This window comes from Quercus robur, chromosome 4, assembly GCF_932294415.1.
Source record: "Quercus robur chromosome 4, dhQueRobu3.1, whole genome shotgun sequence".
Lineage (NCBI taxonomy): Eukaryota > Viridiplantae > Streptophyta > Magnoliopsida > Fagales > Fagaceae > Quercus > Quercus robur.
The window spans coordinates 14,182,905-14,206,436 of NC_065537.1; the positions used below are offsets into that span (position 1 = coordinate 14,182,905).

Genomic DNA, 23,532 nt, shown 5'->3' on the forward strand with positions numbered 1-23,532 from the left:
AAAGAAAGAGTAATTATAAGTTCATTGATTTTTTTTGGGGGGAGGGGGTGGGGGGAATTGATAATTACAATTATGGAGAAGAGATATTCAAATCTTAGTTCTACTAGTAAAGAAAATACAAATGTGACTTGAGTTAAGATGTTTGACTATACAAGAAAGTAAATAAATTATATATATATATATATATATATGTTCAAGTTATACATGATATAACTCTTTAAAGTTACACTCTTTCTACATCAATTTAAGTAGATCTAACGATAAAAATATGAACCCATTAATGTCAATTATCATATCATTTATTATCCCTTATTTTTTGAATTTCTATATCTATCTCTATTCCCAAAATGTGTTTACATTCATTTCAGCCAAAATACCTGAAACTTTTTATTTTCATATATATGTCTCTATCTCCATATTTTTTGAATTTCCATATCGTGACCCTTGAATTGTTTAGAAAAGAATTTAGAATCTTACATAAATACCTTATTACCAGTTCCCTAAAAATCTACATAAAAAATTTTGCGTCACTGCATCCTCAAAGAGGAAAACACCACCTCTACTCCAAGTTATATAAAGACTTGAAACCAATTAAAAGACTTCTTTTGTGATCTCAAAGTCCTGGACTTCAAATTTATTTTGCAACTTATACCCAAAAAAAAAAAAAAAAAAAAAAAAACACCAATCTTTATAACTCAAGCTTATAAACTCAATTACCTCTTTTCGTGATGACTATATTGAGTAGGAGGATGAGAAGATATCGGTGTCAATTTTCACTTTTCAATTAATGAATAAAATTTAACATCATATTTTTATTATTAAAATACCCCAACTTCCATTAAAATCCCTCTTAAGTATATCTCACTTGCTTAAAAACTACAACCATACCACGGGAAGCACAACCCTCTCCATGGCCTTTCCTCTGAAGTCATCAAAATCGTTCTGTATTGGCCAGTATTGTCGAAAATTTTGTACCAGTCACCGAACCAGTATGCATAAAACCCTTGAAACATACCAGTTAAAATTCCTGAGTGTTCCAACCTGTATCGGCCATTGACCATAGACCATTCGTTTCAGAATTCATCCAATACAAGAACTGCCGAAGATTCCACCTAGCATTTCTGCCCTAACTGATGCATCCTCATTGTATCTTGAAAAGATTCTTCAATTTCACAACCAGCTTCCATTCTTCAATGTTCAGTTCTTCCTGCATATTAAAAGTTACAATACGGAACACATTGCAATGTGATCCATTAAGAACAGGAAATTGTGAGGGATTCAATTACTCACCCTGTAATTAGCTTTAAGTACATCAATTGACCTCCTAGAGATGTGGCTGACAAGCTCATCTTCAATCTCAAAATGCCTACCAAACATTTTTTGCTGCTCCTCAGAATTGGTGCCAACTATCTGTACAAGCACAAACAATAGGAAACAATAAGCCAGTATCCAATGAGGTAAAATTGAATGACAAATTTCCTTGAGGGCTAATTTGCCAACTATAGTTTGAAGACTGAAAATATCCCTCCCCTATAGGGAGAAACAGCAGCACAGACAAATATGTTGAATAGGGGTCAGGCAGGATGTTCTTCGAGTCCTAAAGATGGAAGATACCATGGTATCTAAACTATATTATTTTCATCATTATTATTATTATAAATAATAAAAATGGAAACCTTAGGCTAGAAAGGTACGAGGTTCCGCCACATGTCGGATACGTTTCTTTTACCAAATAATCAATCTGTTATCTTTCTAAATTTGGTGTTCAAGTTAGCTGTAATTAGGATTCAAACTCTCATAGCAGCCAAACACAGAACCATTTGATAATATTGAGTACAGTGAAGTATTGAAGTAAAAGGTCAAGCTTATTATAGCTCAAAATTGATAGGTGTTATTTGGTGATAGGTTGTTTTTAATATTGGTGGTATTGCCATGTTGCTGTAAAAACATGAGAGATGACCATGCTTAGTGGTACTGAGCCTGTAATGATGGGGTTAGTTGACATTTGAAACGAACTACTATGGTTACTGTTGTTAATTTCAGTTGGTTAGGTTAAGAGTGGTAATATTATATATGAAAGATGTTAAAGATACACAGACATGAGAATTATCTGATAATATATAGTAATATCGCTCAAGAATTGTTTAAATACTTCACATTATCTTATTTTGATGAAAGCAATGGAAAATAAATTTTTCTTAGCTATTGGCATAAAAAAAATAAAATAAAATAAAAAATAAATAAATAAAACTTTCAAAATTTATATATGTCTAACAAAATAGAATCCAAGCATTGCTCATGTTACATGCTAGTTAATGTGTTAAATGGCATGACAAACAGCATGTGCTTGGTGAGAATATAAACAATAACAAAAAAATTGCAACACTTAAATGTGTTAAGGAAAATGCACAGCCAAAACAATAAGCATCAAATTAGATTGGAAGCAATGATTAGAAAACCAGAACAAAGTTAAATTCAATTTTTCAGTTGAGAAGGATCATTGCCAATGCCATTTCCTTCAAAATCTTATCATCTATCTCCAAAAATTAACCTATACATTGTAGTACCAACTAGGTCCAACCTTAATATTTTCATTATATTGAGATAAAGGAAATGTCTTGGAAATTTGTCAAAAACAAAGTTGTTATTTGACATATTACAACAGGCAGAATCACAGGGATTTACAAATATATAATATTATCCATAAGATACATAAAGACAGCTAAATTTGGCTGCAATCCGCAATAGCACCCGCAGAAAAAAGAGAAGGGGATCTAAGAAGAGTGAAAAACAAAAAGTTGTTTTGAAAAAATATAGCAATAACGTTACTGAAAGTGAAAATTCATGAATTGTACCATTCAAGTAATCTGTAGAGGATTATCTACATAAGTCATGACTCAAGCAATTTTTAAAGACAACATATATTGTCCAAACCTTAAGACAGTAGTGTTAAATGCAAAATAACCAAATGGTCCATTTGGATAGACATATTTACAACAATATGGATCTTAATTTTTAAGTTTAAATGCCTTAATTCTACCCAATAAAAATGTATGAAATGACAATTTTTTTTGGATGAAATTTATGGATGGATTTTATTTTTATTAATACGTGGATTTGAAGTAACTAGGTGTAAAATGCCATTTCAATCCCATAATGTCACAAACATTTTGTTTGAGAAAGATCACCAAAGCCATTTCATCATGTGTAGTAATGTAAATTTTATTCAAATAAGCATCATCATGTGTTAAATTAATATCAAGCAATTTATACTAATAATTATTATTGAAATCCCTTGATTTTAAATCCAGATAGCCAAACTCCAAATGCAACATAAAGGATATGCTAATCATTTTACCCATTTCATTCTTTGATAATTGATAGCATATTCCTGGTAATAATTCATTTCTTCATAAATGTGTATAATTGTTCCTAATCCATTTATTAAATGTCACCCATAACCAATCAATAGAGTCACCCATATATCAGCACCTAAACAGGTGCTCAAGGAGTTGACAGCAAAAACCTTTTAAAATCTAAAAAGAAAAACTCCAAACTCATCATTACATCAAGCACGTGGAGGCGTATTCCGCCCGCGGGGGGGAGGGATTATGAATATTGAGTAATCTCAGTAAGGAAAAATGACAAAAATACCAAGCAAAGGAGTGACTATCGAGTACAAAAATTATCAATTATACCATTTTATGTCTGCCTATATTTGGATAATTTTGGCCAATGAGCTTTCGTTTAATAATACTAATAAACAGCACTTTTTTCATGTATCATTTTAATGACACTAATAATACATTATCACTAATGCCATTTTAGTACAGCATCAGAGTTTCTAACACATACCTTAATTGCAACTTTCAGCCCTCTCTTTGCAAGATCAACAGCTTTATGGTTATTTTCAATAGACGCAACTCGCCCAATATCAATAAAATCCCTCTGAGGAATACAGAGTGGAGTCCCAATCTGTGGAGAAAGCAGATTGCGTTAGATGTGTACAAATATATAAACAAGTACTTTATGTAGGATACAATCTCTCTAGTACCATTTCAAAATAAGCATTATCCAATCCCACCAAATAGCCCAGTCTCCAAAAAGAAGTATTATTTTGTATCTATATATAAGGAGCAAGAAACTCCTGGTATAACTCTTTATTAATGTTACATCACTTTAATAACTTTTTATTAGATTCATATTTTGAAATTCCACCATAGAATTACATGTTCTCTTCGTTCTATAATACGCACGCTAAATATTGTAACAATCAAATGTTATTTACTATTTGATCCATTAACTCATGTTTTGCATAAAATTCTGAAATACAAAAAACTTGAACCTCATGAAAGGTATGATGGTATGAAGAGATAATGTAATCAAACGGTAGTTTTTTCAAACATCACATCCAATAGAAAGCTATTTAAGTGGTGCAACATTGACAAGTACTACACCATGCATAACTTCTTCTTTTTTTGATAAGTAATAAGATATATTGATGTCAAAAAGGAAACACCCTAGTACACAGGGAGTGAACAAGGGGACAACAAATCAAAAACAATAATTGCAAGAATCTAGGAAATCAATAAAAGAAGGGAATGATTGGTTTTGCAAAGCAAACAATCAATCCAACAAAGTTCTAAAAAAGAATAGCTTGAGGTCCGGAATAGATCTCTCAATATCTTCAAAACAACGACTATTTCTCTCCCTCCAAAGACACCATAGTAAGCCATAAGGAACGATGGACCATATACAACCATTTCGTTGACGACCAAAGCAGCCTTGCCAACACCCTAACAGCCCCAAAACAGTATGTGGCATAACCCAAGACACTCTAAATAAACCCAAAACCATAGACCATAGATCCATAGCAACGGGACAGTGAAGGAAGAGATGGTCAACCGATTCACCATTACTCTTGCACATGTAGCACCAATCCAAAATCCACACCTTCCTTTTTTGCAAATTATCAATCGTGAAGCATTTCCCTAAGGCCGTAGACCATACAAAGAAAGCTACTCTAGAGGGAATCTTCTGCTTCCAAATACTTCTCCAAGGAAAACCGAAGATAGTAGGGCCAGCTAAAATTCTATAATAATCTTTCACCAAGAACCCCTTATCTTTGCTAAGAATCCAACACATCTTATCCTCACCAAACCCCCTTATTAAAGAACCGTATATGGTTTCCATGAAGCTTGACAAAGCCTCTAATTCCCGAACATACAAACCCCTAAAGAAGCTCACATCCCAAAAAAGGATTCCATTGGGGGATTTCATAAGCTCAGCCACACTAGCCTCCTTATTCCTGCAAAATCTGAACAGGTCAAGGTAGCTAACTACAAGAGGTGTCTCTCCACACCTATAGTCTTGCCAAAACTTCACCCTGGACCCATCACCAATATCATTCAGAATATGGCGTGAGAAAGAAGGCCATCCCTGACTGATACTCTTCCATAAACCAACACCGTAAGGACCATTAACAGATCTGGTACACCATCCCCCCACAGACATCCATATTTCAACTCTATCACTTGTCTCCAAAGGGCATCCCTCTCAATCCCAAATCTCCATAACCACTTCCCAAGTAGAGCTATATTGAAAAGTCTTATCTTCCTTATCCCTAATCCACCCAAAGAAATAGGAGTGCATACAGTAGCCCATTTAACCAAATGAATTTTAGGTTCATCACCAAAACCGCCCCATAAGAAAATCCACTGAAGCTTCTCAATTCGGTTAGCCACACTAGCAAGTATAGGAAATAGAGATAGAAGTAAGTGGGTAAATTAGAAAGGGTGCTTTTGATTAGAGTGACTCTACCTCCCTTTGATAAATACAAACGTTTCCAACATGCCAATTTCCTTTCCATTTTCTCTAGAATCGGATTCCATATAGTCTTATCCTTGAAATTAGCACCCAAAGGAAGACCCAGATATTTCATTGGCAGAGAGCCCTGCTTGCAGCCAAGGACATTTAGCAATAAATCAATATTACACACTACTCCAACCGGAACCAATTCAAACTTGCCCAGATTAATCTTTAGCCCCAACACCGCCTCAAACCAAATAAGAATCATACGGAGAATCAAAATCTGATCTAGATCAGCATCACAAAAAATAAGTGTCATTCGCGAAAAGGAGATGAGACACTGCCAAGGATCTTCCCTCCGAGTTACCCACACTAAATCCTGACAAGCAGCCTTTATGAATTGCTTTATACAACATTCTTCTCAGAGCTTCCATCACCAACACAAACAACAAAGGACACAATGGGTCACCTTGTCTCAAACCTCTAGAGCTACCAAAAAACCCACAAGGAGAACCATTAATCAAGATAGAGAAGCGGACAATAGATAGGCAAAAGAAAATCCATTGTCTCCACTTGGCTGAGAACCCACTTCTTTCTAACATTTGGAATAGAAAACTCCAATTTACATGGTCAAAAGCCTTCTCAACATCCAGTTTACAAATCAGCCCCGACATCCCAGACTTCAATCTACTGTCAAGACATTCATTAGCAATAAGAACAGAGTCAAGGATTTGTCTATCCCTCACAAAAGCATTCTGAGATGCTGGGATTATATCCCCCATAACCATGTGAAGTCAGTTAGCCAAGACTTTAGCAATAATTTTATAAACCCCCCCAAAACCAAGACTAATGGGCCGGAAATCCCTAATCTCACTTGCTGCATGTTTTTTAGGGATGAGAGTAGTAAAAGTAGCGTTTAAGCTTTTCTCAAACTGACCTAGTGGTGAAATACAGCCATAAGATTAGGCTTGACAATCCCCCAGCAAGTTTGGAAAAATGCCATAGAGAAGCCATTTGGACTAGGAGATTTATCACCATGAAAACTCTGAACAACATCAAAGATTTCTGCATCTTCAAAAGGTCTCTCTCACCAGTCTGCATTATCACCGGATATCATTGGAAAAACTAACACATCTAGAAAAGGCCGAACAACTTGGTGCTCAAAATACAAATTCATGAAGAAATGAGTAATGTAGTCTGCAATCATACCCTGGTTAGAAGACAAGGTACCATTAACCATTAGGCTTTCAATACCATTATTTTTTCTATTAGAATTAGTCATTCTATGAAAGAATTTGGTATTGGTGTCCCCTTCCTTCAAATGCAACACCCTAGACTTTTGTCTCCAACTAATCTCTTCTGAAAGAGTCAACTTTTCAATATCTGTATGAAGATTAACTTGTACTAACTTCTCCTCAGCTGTTAATCTATGGGTCTCCTCTTTAGCATCTAAAACATTCGACTTGCTCCAAAGGTCCTGCTTCTTAAACGTTACATTGCCAAACTCCGTCTCGTTCCATTTTTTTAAATCCAACTTCAAGGCAGCCAACTTCTTAGCTAGTATAAAACTTGGGGTTCCTTGGAACAAATAGGAAGCCCACCATGTCTTCACTTTATCAACAAAATTCTCCAACCTCAACCACATATTTTCAAAACGGAAAGGAATTCTACCTCTTCGCTGACTTTCACCCTCCAACAAAATAGGAAAATGATCTAAAAGTACTCTAGACATCCTTTTTTGTGTAAACTGAGTGAAGTGATCTGCCTATAGCGGGGAGAAAAGAAACTAATCTAGACGAGAAGCTGATGAAGAATTGGACTAGGTGTAAAGGCCCCCTGCCATGGGAATATCCATCAAGCAAGGGAAAAGCAAGCAGCCCCCAGTCGCTCAGAAGGGAAACGGATGATATTAAAGTCACCTCCTAAGCACCATGGCAAATCCCACCAACTAATCAGCCCGATTAGTTCCTCCCACATCAACCTACACCTTTTGTTTAAATTTGGTCCATGTACACTAGTAAAAGCCCACTCAAAATGGTCACCAACATTTTTAAACTTGCATGAAACTGAAAAATGCCCCACCGCTTCCTCCACCTTTTCCACAACCCGTCTGTCCCACATCAATAAAATACCTCTAGAAGCACCATCAGAACCCAGGTACAGCCAATCTACGTATGGACAACTCCATATACTTTGGACAATACCTCTAGTAATCCATTCTAGTTTGGTCTCCTGCAAACACACAATATCAGCCTTCCAGGAACACAACAAATTACGAACCTGAAGCCTCTTTTCTACTTCATTCAGCCCTTTGACATTCCAAGAAAGAAACTTCGAATTCATTGAGCCACAAAGAGAACCCGAACCCTATTCGTACCACTTCGCCTAGCAGAGGTAGAGCCATAATTAATAGAACTAAACAACCCCTTCAGCTTTCTTAAACCTTTCACCCACGAGCTTTTAAAGCCACGTGTTATCTTATTCACCTAAACCCTCCGCTTTAATTCAACTTCAACAGCCAATAAAAATTCTATTGCTTGATCTTCCAAACCCTCTAGGGACGTGCCAAGGAAACTATCGAAATTATTGAATCTCCTTTGAAACCACTCTAAGTAAGGTACTTGCCTCTTTGAATTATCCACACCCACAAACCTCTCCTCATCCACAACAGACTGTTTTGCCATAGCCAAAGGGAGAGAAGAAGCAAGTGGTTCAACAGTTAGAGGCTGATTAGCATCCTCCGAGTAGGTATTTGAAACCCAGTCCTCCACCAGCACTTCATCCTCTTCGATAAGAGCTGTTGACACATTGATAGCTTCAGTAGACTCCCATGGAACTAAGGCCAGTTGTTTTTGCTCCTCCAATACCTCGATAGCTTCACACCGTGGTAGAGATATCTAAATCGGAACCGCAACCCTCATTCCGTCACGTAGTTCAAGTACCCACTGCTCCGAATTCCCCTATTTCTTGACTATATTGCCAGAATGCTCCTAAAGAATCAGTCAGAGGTCTCACTCTAAGCCCTCTTCACTATCCGTGTCTGTGGTGCATGCCAACTCATTCTTGGCCTCATCGGCCACATCGGAATCGAGAAGCTTAGCCTCGACTACATCGGAGGCATGATTCAAGTCATACAGCGCCGATAACTCATACCTAGCGTCATCAACCTTATCGAAGTCGTGAAACTGAGCAGCAGCAACCATCGACGACATCAACAGCATTATCGGCACATCCCCCACCCCATCGGAACTCAGAACATCAACTGCTTGGGGACGTTAAGACCAATGGAAGCGATGAAGACTTCCCTGGAGGTTTGGACTCACAAATCGAGGAAAACAGGGAGTTAAGCTCTTTTATTTTGGGCCGCCAGACCAAAGTGGGTTTGGGCTTAGAGATATTGAAAAGAGTTGGGTCAAGCTGTTTAGCTTTTGAGAGAACAATGGGCCTAAAGACTTGCGTGGGCTCAACACTTGAACCTCATGTATAACTTACGTGGGCTAAACCACGTATAACTTGAACCTTATGAGTTTCAAACACTTTATCCCACAATATCAACATAAATGGCAATGCATAAAATGTAGAAGACTTCTTGAAAATTATGCTACTTGAACCACAAAATCTATAACCTACGCCTTGCAAAAGCATATTATAATAGTAAGGCCATCTATTTGTAATGGCCTAAAGTCAACCCTTCTATCTGAGCAAATTAAAAAACAAAGAAACATTGTGGACAAAATTGGAGATGGAGAGAGTTTTGTTAACAATTTTTTTGAAATTACATTTTTATCCTAGTTCTAAACAAATTAGATAAGGTGTAACTATCAAATTTAAACTTTACCATCTCCATCCTTTTCCTTCCTTCCTACCAAACAACATAAGGGGAGATAAACTCCTCACTTCCCTCTCCTCCTCTCCCTACTATCAAGCATGGTGTTGTAAGTGTCCCCAGAGGGGAACCATGCAAATCAGTGCCAGTGTAGTCACAAAAAATTTCACAGTAGTAGTTGATGGCTCTCCTGGCTCATTCCGCTTGAAAGGACAAAAGTCAGCCAAATTGGGGCACATAACTAACAGAGACATAGCAATCAGCTTAGAAACTTTATTGGTGTAATTCATTCTAGGGGTCACCATATGGCCCACAGTTAATTGAACAGTGACAGGGCTAAATCATGCACATGTCCATATTTCCATTTATTTCCAGGGAGGCCTGAGCAAATCAAGTAACAAATTGAGTGGATACTCCAAGGAAACTCTATAATCAGTTTTGATCTCAGGAGACTTGAGTTAAATAAAAGGCATATCATTAAATTACTTAAGATGTTAGCTTCATGTATTCAAAAAAAAAAATCCACTTGCAATTTCCCTTCACTTTTTCTCAGCTTTAACAAGATTCAAAAGGAGCTCATACAGATTAAATATACTTATTTCTCACCAACGTAGGCTGAGAACAAGTCTTATGCTAAAATGTTGGACTTATCCAGAACCTATGAAGATATCATGTGCCGACAAAAAATGATACTCTACAAACATTAGTGTTCCTTAATCAAGAGAAAATAAGCCAAATAACCTGGAAAATAATTACCTTCAAAATGCCCTCAAGGACATCTACTCCCAATACTATTGGATCCTTCTTGTTGAAAATGCAATTTGGTAAAATTTTCAGAACACATGGAAAGACTGCATCATCAGCAGCTTCCTTCTTCTTTTCCTCTTTGAAAGCGTTAATATGGGCTGTAAATTGATCAAATAAGTGATAAATGATATCAGCATCATAAATCTTCACACCCAACTCATTTGAAAGTTCCCGAGCCTCTGGTGTAACTTTGACATCAAATGCCAAGATGACAGCATATTCCTTTCTCTTTTCAAGCATTACACTGGCCTTCATGACATCCTTTTTATGTACAGGGCCTATGCCTATACCACTAACAGGTATTTTTACTGCTGGGGACTTCAAAAACTCCAGCAATGCTTCCAAAGAGCCTAAGGTAGATGCCTGTACATAAACTCCCTCGCCACTCTTATCAATCCTGTTCATGACTGAATTCATATCTTCCATAGCTTCTTCCTTAACATCATCTAAATCATCGTCAGGCCCAACAACATAAAGACCAGTTCCAGCAATAGCATGCTCAAGGCCCTGCAATAAAAAATAACACAAGAATTCAGGAACTTCTTTCAAAAAAACCAACAAATCTCACTTTAACTGTGTAAGTGCATTATTTAAACTGTAGATAAAGTTAAAAATTAGAATGAATTAATCGTGACTTCAGTATGGGCAAAAAAATACCTGTGCTGTGATCTTGATACCCATTGCAGCCTTGATTTCCTTATGGTGTATGTAAGTCCCCTGAAAGTGGACCACCACCAAATCATCATCTAAAGCATTACATAACAGACCTCTTGCTAAAAAAACATAGGTCATAACTTCAATTTTTTTTGATACATATAGGTCATAACTTAAACTTAAATTATTCATACAAATTATCTGAACAAGAAAGAACCTTTTTGAACCTATTTCAGTCAATAGCATAAACTTTATGCAAGAAGGGAGGTGACTTAACCCCCAGATTTTGCTAGGTGTACCATCTAAGATTGTTTACAACTTTATATGAACTTCAAAAATAGACATGTACATGGCATATCAACTTTAATCCCTGGTACATGCATTCTGATGTGGATACCATAATTACTGCTAACTGGAATTTCAATTTCCATATTTAGAACAAATTTGAATTTGAATATCTAATAATGTAATTTTATAATGATTAGGGGTTGCATTATTTTCCCTATTTAATTTTTGTGGAAACCTACTTAAAAACAGCTCTGCTGAAATGTAAGGGACGTGATTTGATGAATGAACTTTTTTCTTTTTTGATAAGTGACATGATTTGATGAATAAAATTTCATATCGAAGTTTTCCAACAGTTTGGCAATGAATAATGATTTCTAGATCTTCTTGCTTGGTGTTGATTCATATGGTCTACTCTTTCTTTACTGTTCAATTGTTTTATCCAATTTTTCCATTGAATATTTGTCCTGCATCAACTTGGTATCAGAGCATTTGACTTAATCCAATTTCCCAGCAAAACTTTCTTTTTTGATAAGTAATAAGATATATTGATAAAAAAGGAACACCCAAGTGCACCGGAAGTGAACAAGGGAAAGGAAATCAAATACAAAAATTGCAAGAGTCTAGGAAAACAATAAAAAAAAAGGGAAAGATTTATTTTGCAAAGCAAACAACCAATCCCTTAAAGTTCTAAAAAAGAGAAGCTTGAGGTCTGGAATAGATCTCTCAGAATCTTCAAAACATCTACTATTCCTAATTTCCCAGCAAAACTGATAGCAGTCAGCCAGCACCAGCCCCTCACCACCGCTTAAACTATATCAAGAACACCATGTCACCATCATCCAGATCACAACTAGCCCAAATTGACAGTCTCAAGCAAGAATTGTGAACATCATCATCAATAACAACCAAAATATATGTTGTCCACAGTCAATGACAGAGCCAAAAATGCCTTGGACAAACCCGTCACCTTCAACAATCCCAAACCATGACACCCGCACACACAACAAAAAATAAAAAATAATCCTATCCTCATTGGCACCGAAGATCCACCTGTCACAACAATGCAGGCACCACTGAACACAACCAAATCCCAGCTAACTTGAAAACCTCCCATGCTGCCTTAGACCACCACTTAACTGATACTCAGCAAGCCTCTCACTATGACCAATAATTCTCCAAGACACTATGATCATCCAAGCCACTAGTAGACGTGGCCAGAGACTGACTACCTAACACCATTGCCTCCCCAAACTCTCCTTGATGCAGGACAAACCAGAACTTTGCAAATTAACTTATGTCCACGTTTTCTTTAACCCCTTCTTTGCTATGAACTAATGTCCTCCAATGTACCTCAGAAGTTTACAAGTACCAAATAATTCCCACATTCATCAATAGGAGGTAAGTAGCAACTCCTTTCGAGATTCCAACTATTTGATGCACTACTATTGCCCACTACCTTCAAGACCTCGGCCTTCAATGATATTAGTGTGAACTCCAGTTGCTATTTCTTAACTTCAAGTTGTTTAATTTAAGAGAGATCAACAAATCTCCTTACACAATATGAAGCTTTAATTAAAGAAAGATACAATATAATGCCTCTTCTGTATGTAGAGCTCAACTACCACTTCTTCACCAATTATTTCACCAGCAGTATACCAAGTTCTAGTTTTCCTACCCAAGAACAACCAAATAAAGGAAATTATTAAAAGAGAAAACCATACCTTAACTCGGAGTTCCTTCATTGGATGGGGTGTCAATAATGCTCGAATTGAAGTAACAATAGGTCCCTACAATGTGAAAATCATTTGTCAGAATTTTAATGCAAGCATGACATCAAGTGAAAACATGTTTTAGATGCTGACCTGCATGCCACAAACAACTATTTGATCTCCTTCATGAAGAACACCATTGACTAGTACAACGTCAATTGTTGTCCCATGGCCTTCAATAACCTTGACCTCCAACACAGTACACTGGAGCACAATTTACCCACAATTAGGTTTCCATTCTACTATCCTGAAGCACTCAACCAAATGAAAATAATGTGAAAGATTGCACACCTGTATGTCATTGCTGTAAGTAAGTTTCTCAACCATAGTTTTTTGAGTCCATTGAACCAATAATAACAACAAATCCGGAATGCCTTCACCACTGTATTATCCACAAACCAAGAAATATCAAAATTGTAGCATTACATGTTTGCAGCTGAAGAGCCTAATCAAGTTCTATAAATAAAATATTAAAGTCCAAAAGTTGTACCTGATAGCACTTGTAGGTACAATGCTAAAAGTTTCACCCATTTCCTTATTTTTATAGTACAATTCAGTATTTAACCCCTGCTCCTTGAACTGAGTGACAATCTGACAACCAACAAAAAAAAAAAATGAATGAGAAATAACTAGGAGTGAAATAGACAAGAATGAAGAAAAGGAGGGGTTTATAAAACCTGAGTGAGCCTCATATTGAATTCATTTTGTACATCCTTAGATTGTTCCTTCATGGCCTTCACAATTGGTGCATTGCGACATGTTTTCCACCCATAGAGTCTGTCCACCTGCAGAATTTCAAAACAAGAAAACAAATAATAAGGGGAAAGAGGAGGTGGGAGGGGGGGGGGGGGGGCTTCACCAAAGACAAATTAGATAATGAACCTCACCTTATTCAATGCCACAATGAATTCTGTGTTCCTCATTTTTAAGAGATTAAGTGATTCTATTGTTTGTGGCTCCAAGCCATGCATAATGTCCACAACCAAAATTGCAATATCACATAAACCCGAACCCCGAGTCCTTAAATTAGTAAATGATTCGTGTCCAGGGGTATCAATAACCAATAAACCTGGGACCTTCAATTTAGCATCAGCTTTCAGTTCCTTGGTTCTGTCACGTATGTTCTCAGCAGGAAAATATGTTGCACCAATCTGTTGAGTGATACCTCCAGCTTCACCCTCCTGAACATTAGTACCTCTGATACAATCCAGCAGCTTGGTTTTACCAGTATCAACATGGCCCATGATGCAGCAAATTGGGGAACGAAGGTTATCTTCACTCTCTTTGGAGGTAGCATCTGAACTTGATGGTTCTTTTTTCATGGCAGCATCTTTTCTCTTATTTTTTTCTGCAACTTCAACCTCTGGTTTACTCTTTTGAATCTGAGACGTGACTGCCTGGGAAGGAATGGTTTTCTTAGCATCAACAGCTGGCTTGCCAGTTCCAGAAGATGCTGTATATTGGAAAAACCAAAGAAAACGACAATATAGTTATCCCAAAGACAACAGACTTTAGCAAGAAAATTCCTAGCTCACAATAGTTATCCCACGAAATAATTCTACACAGACATTTGCTCAGTCCAGATATGCAAGGCAATTCAACTCCTTTATACTCCTTAAAAATAAATCTCCCACTTGATTAGAAAACAAACAGCTTATGGTCGAGATCTAATTCCCATACATCTAAAGTTGTGCACATTACCACGTCATCAAAATCTGATTCCACCAAACAAGAAACAATAATTGATTTTTTTTTTTTTTTTGGTTGATAAATCCAAACAAGAAATGATAATATTTGACGTGTCTTTATATTCATTTTTAGATTGAACTACTAAATCTTTACCATAAAATGGATCATCTCCATTTCATAGCAAATGGAGAGAATCCCTTTCTCCATCCTGCTCTTAGAAGGGAAGGGCATGCTCTTTAAGCTAAAGCTTCTTGGCACACAAGTTTTTTATTTTTTATTTAAATAATTCAATAGTTACAATGGGAGGAGTGATTATTAAGTTTAGTATTAATGAGTCTATTTTAATTATTATTGAGTCTTAGTATTAAGTTTATTTAGGTTAGAAAGTTGCTGGTTCAGTTTTAATAAAGATTTGCTAAAATAGGGGTGATTTGGTAAATTCTAGATTTTGTGGAATGGGCTTTCCTTGGCTATACCAAAGTCTCATAAGTCTGATTTTGTGTTGAGTCCTTTTCCAATTTGGTTTAGAAATTCTAAGTACTTTTTTTGTTATTAGTGGTACTGGTCTTTATAAGGAATAGGTTATTTAGCAGTCCTAGTCCTTCTAGGAAAGGATTTAATGTTAATTTCCTAAAACATTCAAAACCTATTCAAGAACCCTTCAAGATCTCATCAAGAAATCTAATTTAGTAGCGAACTCCTAAAGATCCTACATTAGAGAGATTCAAACTAGTGACATGCACCTCATTGCATTTCTTTTTCTTTTTTTTATAAATACAAAAGAATTTCAATCTATGCTCCAGCCTCCATGATGATTTCTCTTTATCATCTAACCAAGGCACTACTTGGTTTTTGGAGTAAGATAACTCTTATTCAAAGACAAAAAATTTAATAACCCACAACTCATTCGCATTGCATAACGATAACTTCTAGGATTTTGAGTTGAAAACTATTTTTTTGTTGGTAAGTTACAAAGGACCTCACCCTCCATCCTTATTATGGGAGGAGGAAGTACCAATTGGTGCTTTTGAATTGAAAACTTTAATAGGATCCTTAAGTGTTTAAAACATATATTGCTGCTTGACTCATTTCTATGTTTATTTCTTGATTCCATTTTTTCAAGATGTCATTTTACTTATATATACAGCCATTATTCCGTGCAGAACATATTTTGATGTGTGTGCTCACAACCATTATAACTAAAAAGTTCAGCAAGGCTTGAAAAAGAGAAACATTAATGACCATATTGCATGAATCAAGATATTAGAAAGAAAGACTCTGTAGACATACCCTTGCAGGAAATGATAGAGGATTCCAACCAAATAGAGAAGTTCACAATATGAACATTAGGAAAAAAAAAATAATAAAATAAAAGGCCTAAGAAAGGCTGTGTTAAAATATATATAACTTACCCCCATCGCGAGAAGTTGGTGCTGCACCCTTTGTATCTTTTTTCTTTACAGGTTCAGCCTCAGCCTCTTCTTCAGCAAATGCACTTTTAACAGAAAGATTAACAGCAACATCATCCCAGCTCTTTGCATCCCACTCATCCTCATCCTCATCGTCTTCCATTCCATTCTCTTCAACAGCCTCAGAAATTTCAGATTTCTCCTCCACATCAATTGACTCCTCATCAACTCTCTCTGAATCTACAGTGTCCATCTTGGCCAGAACATCTTGAGGTTCTTCCTTGGCTTCTAAGTTTTCCACCACCTTATCAGGGGCAGTACCATTTGCTTGATGGTGAGTTGGTTTTTGCTTCTTATTCTGATACTTTGGTCGTTTAGTTTGTGCACCAGTGTCTGCAGAAGGGACAGGCATCCCTGCACCAGCAAGTATCTGGTTCCTAATTGCTTCCAACCGACGGGCCTCTTCCTTCTGCTTTGTAGTCAAAAACTTTCCTTCTGCTTTCTTCCTTTGAATTTTCTCTTTTTCCTTTTCCTTCTTTCTACGCTTAGCTTCTTCTGCTTGCCTCTCAAGTTCTTCCAGCCTACGCCGCTCCTCTTCTTCCTTCCTCAACTTCTCCTCTTCTTCCTTTTTCTTCCTCTCCTCAGCTTCTTTTCGCCTAGCAATTGCTTCTTGCATCTCCCTAACATGTTTTGGCACCTTCTTGTCTGCTGCTTTACTCTTTGCATCATTCTTTTTTGGCTCTATCGTTTCAACTTTTATTTCCTCCTGTTTTTCATCCTTTGCCCCTGCAGCAGCTGCTGCAGCTGCCTTCTTCTCCTTTTCCTTCTCCTTCTTTTTCTTCTTCTTCTTCGCCGCAGCAGACTCCACATTCTCTTCTTCCCCTTCCTTCTCATCAGCAATAGCAACTGATTCAGGCTGAACCTCAGGTTTGTCCTCTAAAGGAGGAGGAGCAGCTGTTTTTGATGTAGAAGTCCCCCCACCTAGCTCTGCAAGAATCTTATCCAAATCATCCTCCTCTTCAGCTGTCCTTCCACTCTTCTTTTTCTTCTTCTTATTTTTCGAAGTTTCCTTCACCTCTTCACTCTTATTAACTTTAGAATTATCAGCTTCAACATTACTACTAGTTCCTGCCACACTCGGTTGTTCAGGTTCATCTTCATCTTCTAGTACAGGTGCAGCTGTAAAAACACTATTACCCTTTTTCTTAGAAGACTTCTTTTTACCAGAAAATGCAATTTCAGGAGGTTCAGACACAGAAGCATCCTCATCATTCTCCTCATCATTAGCCAACACAGCACTAAACGAATTACCACTAGTCTTCTTCGACTTCTTTTTCTTACCCGAAAAAGTAATTGCACTAACATCTTCATCCTCGTCTTTCTTCTCATCCCCATCCTCATCATCAAGCCCATCAAAACTAGACACTGCCGCAAACACACTCCCACCGCCACTTTTCGATGATGACTTTGGCTTCTTCTTCTTCTTCCCCGTAAACGCAATTACCTGCTCCTCCTCCTCATCATCCTCAATAGAACCATCAACCACCTCACTTTCATTATCGTCATCAATAGCATCAAACGCCGACGCACTAAACAAACTACCACCACTCTTCTTCGAACCCTTCTTATTCTTATTCTTCCCTAAATCCTCTTCCTCATCCTCGTCATTATCATCATCCTCATCTCCCAACAACCCAAAACTGGACATTCCAAACCCGCCCTTTTTCGACTTCACTAATTCATCCTCCTCCTTATCAATCTTACTATCCTCCTCATCCTCATCATCATCATGTTTCCGCGCTTTTGCGCTTCCCTTCTTACCCTTCTTCTTCCCAGTAATCACAACCTTCTCCTCCACAACCTGAGGCTCCTCGGAGAGCTCGGTCCCTATAGAATACTCATCATCGTCAATCATAACCGCCTTCTTCCTCGATTTCGACACCGTGGCGGCAGCCGTAACGGCAGGGACGCTATCGTCGTCCCCGCGCGCTGTAGGCTTCTTTCTCCCCATCTCAGATTCAGATTCAGCACTATTTTATTCACTTTTTTCAACGAATTTGTTGAAAAAAATAAAATCAAACAAACTATTATCTCTCAAAACCCTAAACCTAACAACCGCGAAAAAAAAAAAAAATCAACAATCAGAGATCAGAAGCTTCAAGAATCGCCCAAAATTTCAGAATTCGTTATCGTAAGCTGCGAAATTCATCACTCTGATAAAGAAAAATTCAATCTAATCAATATCAAAAATTACGTTAATTAAAGAAAATCGCAACACAGAGCGAGAGAGAGAGAGAGAGAGAGAGAGAGAGAGAGATTACTTGCGAGGCAACGAGAAGAGAGAGAATCGGAGCGACGGCGACTGTGTAAAGAATTGAAGAGAGAGAGAGAGAGAGAGAGCTGAGTGTGAGAGAGATGGCAGTGCTAATGTGTTTATGCTTGTGAGAATCGCGGCACCAGACAAACAGAAAACAAAACGGAGAAGACGGATTTATCATTTATATATGCTTGGTCTAGGGTTGTTTATTAGTTTTTTTTTTTTTTTTTGATATACTTGTTTTGATATATATATATATATATATATATATATATATATGATAAACTGTATATTAGTATTTTGGTTTCATTGCATGAGTTGTATTATACTTGGACTAAATTTGTTTATTATTTTGGTTTCATATTTTGATTGCAATTATACCATTTTTGACTAACCTAGCTAGGTTGGGTAGGGCATGGAAAAACATATCATGTTTTCGTTATATGTATTCATTCTCTCATATTGGGATAGATCGTGAGGGAGTGAATACATGTAACCGAAACATGTAATACCATCTCTTCGAGACCTAGAAAAACTAAGAGTCATATGAGATAAATTTTGTTGTACTTGGGCTTGGGCGTAGGTTTAATTTCTTCTACAAGTTATTCTTAATGTCTAGTGAGCCTATCTGGAATCTCAACTTGGCACCTAGTAGTTGTTTTTAAGTTTAATTACTATTTTGGTCCTTATCGTTTCTCTTTTGTGTTAAAACTTTCACTAATATATCTAATATGTCAATTTATTCGCTAAAATTTTGGTATTTTTAAATGAGATGACTATGGTTCAAATCATCTATCTCCTATTCTCGTAATTATTAAATTATCACCCATTGAAAAAAACTTATTTGGCTGAGTTTGTTGAAATAGTGGCGAACTTGTAATAAATAAATAAACTCAAGAATAAAAAATTATAAAATAACATTACCAAACAAGTTTTTAGAGGGGAAAATACTAGAGAATAATTTTCAATATTTTGTAGAATACCTTTTTTAAACATTGCTACCAAACAGCAAGCAAGGCAAGGATTTTTTTTTTTTTTTTTTTATTAACCAAATTGAAAATTGATACATAATTCAGAGATTAAAAACGTTTTTTTGTCTCATTTAAGTTTTTAAGTTTGCAAGTGAAGTAATGGTTTCAACTAGAGATATGTGTGTCTATGGGCTTCGGCTCGGCTGGGCTGGGCTGGGCTGAGTTTTGGCTGGCAGGCTAGCAGCATAGCTTATTAGTTTTGGAATGGACCCAATACAAGCAATGGCAGAAATTAGGCAGGGCATTGTTGGTCCAAATCCAATTACCTCAACATATCGGGCATCCCTCCTCCTTCTTTTCTTCTTCTTCTTCTTCTTATTTATTTATTTTTTTTCCAAGTTACTATAGTTCTAATCCTCTTTCTGGTGATAAATTATAAAAGCTTGAAGCTCATTATAGTTAAGTACTAGGCTCATCACACACGATATGCGCGTGCAATAATGCTCTTATTTATTTATTTATTTATTTTTGTTTAGTATTATAATGCTTAAAAATGATATATAAATAACCGTGTGTATTTATATATATATATATATATATATATTTTAAGAAGAATGTAAGGTAACATAGAACAATATTGTATAAAAATATTTTGGTACGCTAAAAATTGAAAACAAAACAGAAGAATCCTCTTGTTAATAGTATATGTAAAAACATTAGTTGAGGATTAATGTATGTTTGTTTTTAGATCCCTTCAAACATTTATCCCAACTCTTTGTGGAGGATTTGAATGTGTCCCTTTCATTGTTGAAACGGGCTAGAAAAGCCCAATCTTGGCTGTTTAGTTCAAAGTTTGGGTCAACTAATAATGGGCTTAATTGGGCCCATAAATTTGGCACTCAGTTCATTATTCTTGCAGTGACCACAAAAGAAGTTCATCTTCATTTTTAGGTCCAAAATCTTTTATTTAAAATTTAAAAAATAAATAAATAACATTATAGTTTTTACTTTTTATAATCGTTTTACTACCCCTCACAATTACAAAGTTTGACTATAAACTGAATTATTTTCTCATCCATCCTTACGGTCGTCAATGAAACTCGTGCACCCCTTAATATCTCAAACGTACATTGTATTATATTTTGAGAATTATTAGCCAGACAACATATCAAGTACTCTTGTCCCTTCTCAAAAAAAAGAAAAAAAAAAAGTACTTGATCTATTCAACATTATTAGTCAAGTTCTTTAAAAGTACTGGACACCCACGAATATATATATATATATATAAGTTTATTCGTAAGTTTATTTATTCACTAAATTGTGGTAATTTGTAGATAAAAACAATAGTTTATTTGTTCTTGTCAACAAACAAGTTTAAGTTTTAGTGGGACTCTAATTCTATTGTTTAGATAAAAACAATAAGCGTAAAGTTAAGTGTAGAAGTCGCGGTTGTGCTAAGTTACTTCACAAAATTGCAATAATTTTTAAGTAAAAACAATAATTTATTTGTACTTATTAACAAACAAGTTTAAGTGAGACTCTAATTCTATTGTTTAAATAAAAACAATAAATTTTTTTATAGGAATAAAAACAATAATTGTTTTTTCTTATGACTTATTTGGATAAAGTAACAATAATTATTGCATCAATTTTTTATTATATAGTAATAATTTTACTTTTAGCCTAATTTAAACGGTAATGGTTTTTTTTTTGGGATAAACTTAATTTAAACGTTTTTTTTTTTTTTTGGATTAGAAGGTGTAACATTGCTTAGAGTTACATTAAGCGTAACTTGAACCCAACCCTATATATATATATATATATATATATTAAGTTCTGACTTTTCGACATAATCTTTATTAATTGATAAAGTAATCCCTATAATTAAATCTCACACAATACACCCAAAGTTGTTATCTTGGTTCTCTCATGTAAGTTTTTAATTTTTTTTACTCCTACTAATTAGTAAATTAATTTTATATTATTCGTTAGGATATATTTCCTCAAATTAAGGTATAATATTTAACAACTGTCTAATTTAGGTAAAACTTTACCATTTAAATTTCAACAAATTTAAATTTATTCAAAATAAAAGTTATTATAAACATTCTAAACTTAAATCCCAAACAAAACCCCACATTTTATTTCTCAAAAAAAAAAAAAAAAAAAAAAAATACACTCAAGTTTTGATTTCTACTCCAACTAAAAGTTTGTTATCAATATTTTAAGAACAACTAATTAGTAAATTAATTTTATACATTTAAACTTCAACAAATTTAAATTCTATTCAAAGTAAAATTCTATCATAAAAAATTTCCTAAACTTAAATATTTCAACAAATTTGAATTAATTCAAACAAAAAGTCTATTATAAAAAATTCTAAATTTAAATCCCAAACAACAACCCACATATGTTTTCTCAAAAATAAAAAAACCTTTTGACTTCTACTCTAACTAAAAGTCTATTATCAACATTTTAAGAAAAATCTTTCTCAAAAAAAAACATTTTAAGAAAAATAATTATCAAATTAATTATATATTATTTGTTATGATGTATTTTCTCAAATTAAGGGATAACATTTAACAACTGTTTAATTTAAATAAAATTAAAAGTCTATCATCAAAATTTTCTAAGCTTAAATCCCACACAACTCATGTTTTTGTTTTTGTTTGTTTGTTTTTTTTTTTTTTTTACCTCAAGTTGCATCTTATTAAATTAATATTTTATTAGGATATTAAGCTACAGGACTCTTGACTAAGGGATAAGAATTAACAATGATTTAATTTAGATAAAATTTTATCATCTAAGTTTTGGAAATTTAAATTTTACCATATATAAATATATATTAAGCCATGTATTTTCGATATAATCTCTCTTAACCAATAAAGTCACCTCTATAATTAAATCTCACGCAAATTAAAACACTCCACATTGTTATATATATTTTTTACTCTTTTTTCCCCCAAGGTGCAACTTATGCTTATGTTCTAATCTAATAAATTCATCTTATTTATTCTTCTTCACTTCCAAATTTGCATGTAGGATATTATGCCAAAGGAAGTTTACTATAAATAAATTAAAGAAAAAAAGAAAAAAAAAAAAAAAAAAAGCAAAACAATGGACACCCATTTAAGTTCTTGATTCTCTTATGTAAGTTTTTAATTTTTTTTTTTAAATTCTCAATTTTTATGTTTTGATTTTGGGTTTTGGTTATTATATTTTGTGGGGGCCTGTCAATCAACAGACCCATTAAGGTCAGGATCGTTGGGCCTGTGGCCTATCCGAGGATGCATATCCGTCCGAAGAGGCTCTATCAGGTCACAAGACAATTGCCGAAGGGGGGTGGTAATCAATATCACGAGGGTAGAGTTCTGTATCCGTCCAAGAACGCCATACTCCTCGGCAGTACGCGTCCGAGGACGATCAGGACGCGATCTTGCTGCAACCAGACCTCAGAACTAGGTCACCACTAAAGATAGAATAACCGACCAAGGGTGAAAGAGATAAGGCAAACAAATATCTATAGCTACAGTTGCCTCCGCATTAATGACCTTTCAACCAACTCTTTGGCCGCATTAATGTGGAGGTAATACCTAAACAGTAAGGAAGCAGCCTTACAGCTGCTCATAGGAAGTTCCAGGAGGTGCTAGATGGGACAGAAAGAAATCCTTCAAACCCAACCTACACGTGTGCGGTGAGGATGGAACACAAAGAGTGGTATATAAACTGAAAGAAGAACATGCAGAAGGGGAGATCGGAATAGAAAAGAAAAAGAAAGAAAAACACAGACAAAAGAAGAAGAGAAAAAAGAGAAAAAAAGAACTGTATTGATTACCAAAGAAAACGATCGTTGTGCCAACTCTAGACTTTCAATATACGTGAGGGTGAATCTTTTTATTGTACAAAAGTTAACCTAATTCTTTACACCCACGCTCTACAAATCATATTGTTTGGGCCTATTTACGTGCGAACCCAGTCTCGTGTTGGGTCGTTA

At 35.4% G+C, this 23,532-nt stretch overlaps 1 protein-coding gene across 1 annotated transcript; it reads right to left on the reverse strand.

Moving 5' to 3' along the window:
- Positions 1 to 762: 762 nt before the first annotated feature.
- LOC126720643 (eukaryotic translation initiation factor 5B) lies at positions 763 to 18,737 on the reverse strand. Its single transcript, XM_050423372.1, has 13 exons — positions 18,572 to 18,737; positions 16,254 to 18,463; positions 14,040 to 14,605; positions 13,830 to 13,937; positions 13,643 to 13,743; positions 13,444 to 13,534; positions 13,246 to 13,356; positions 13,105 to 13,170; positions 11,099 to 11,158; positions 10,391 to 10,948; positions 3,856 to 3,975; positions 1,291 to 1,410; positions 763 to 1,207 (listed from the first exon to the last, which is right to left on the reverse strand). Exons 2-13 carry the CDS (start codon positions 18,259 to 18,261, stop codon positions 1,142 to 1,144), a joined length of 3,975 nt encoding a protein of 1,324 aa, XP_050279329.1. The 5' UTR covers positions 18,262 to 18,463; positions 18,572 to 18,737; the 3' UTR covers positions 763 to 1,141.
- Between the last annotated feature and the right edge of the window lie 4,795 nt (positions 18,738 to 23,532).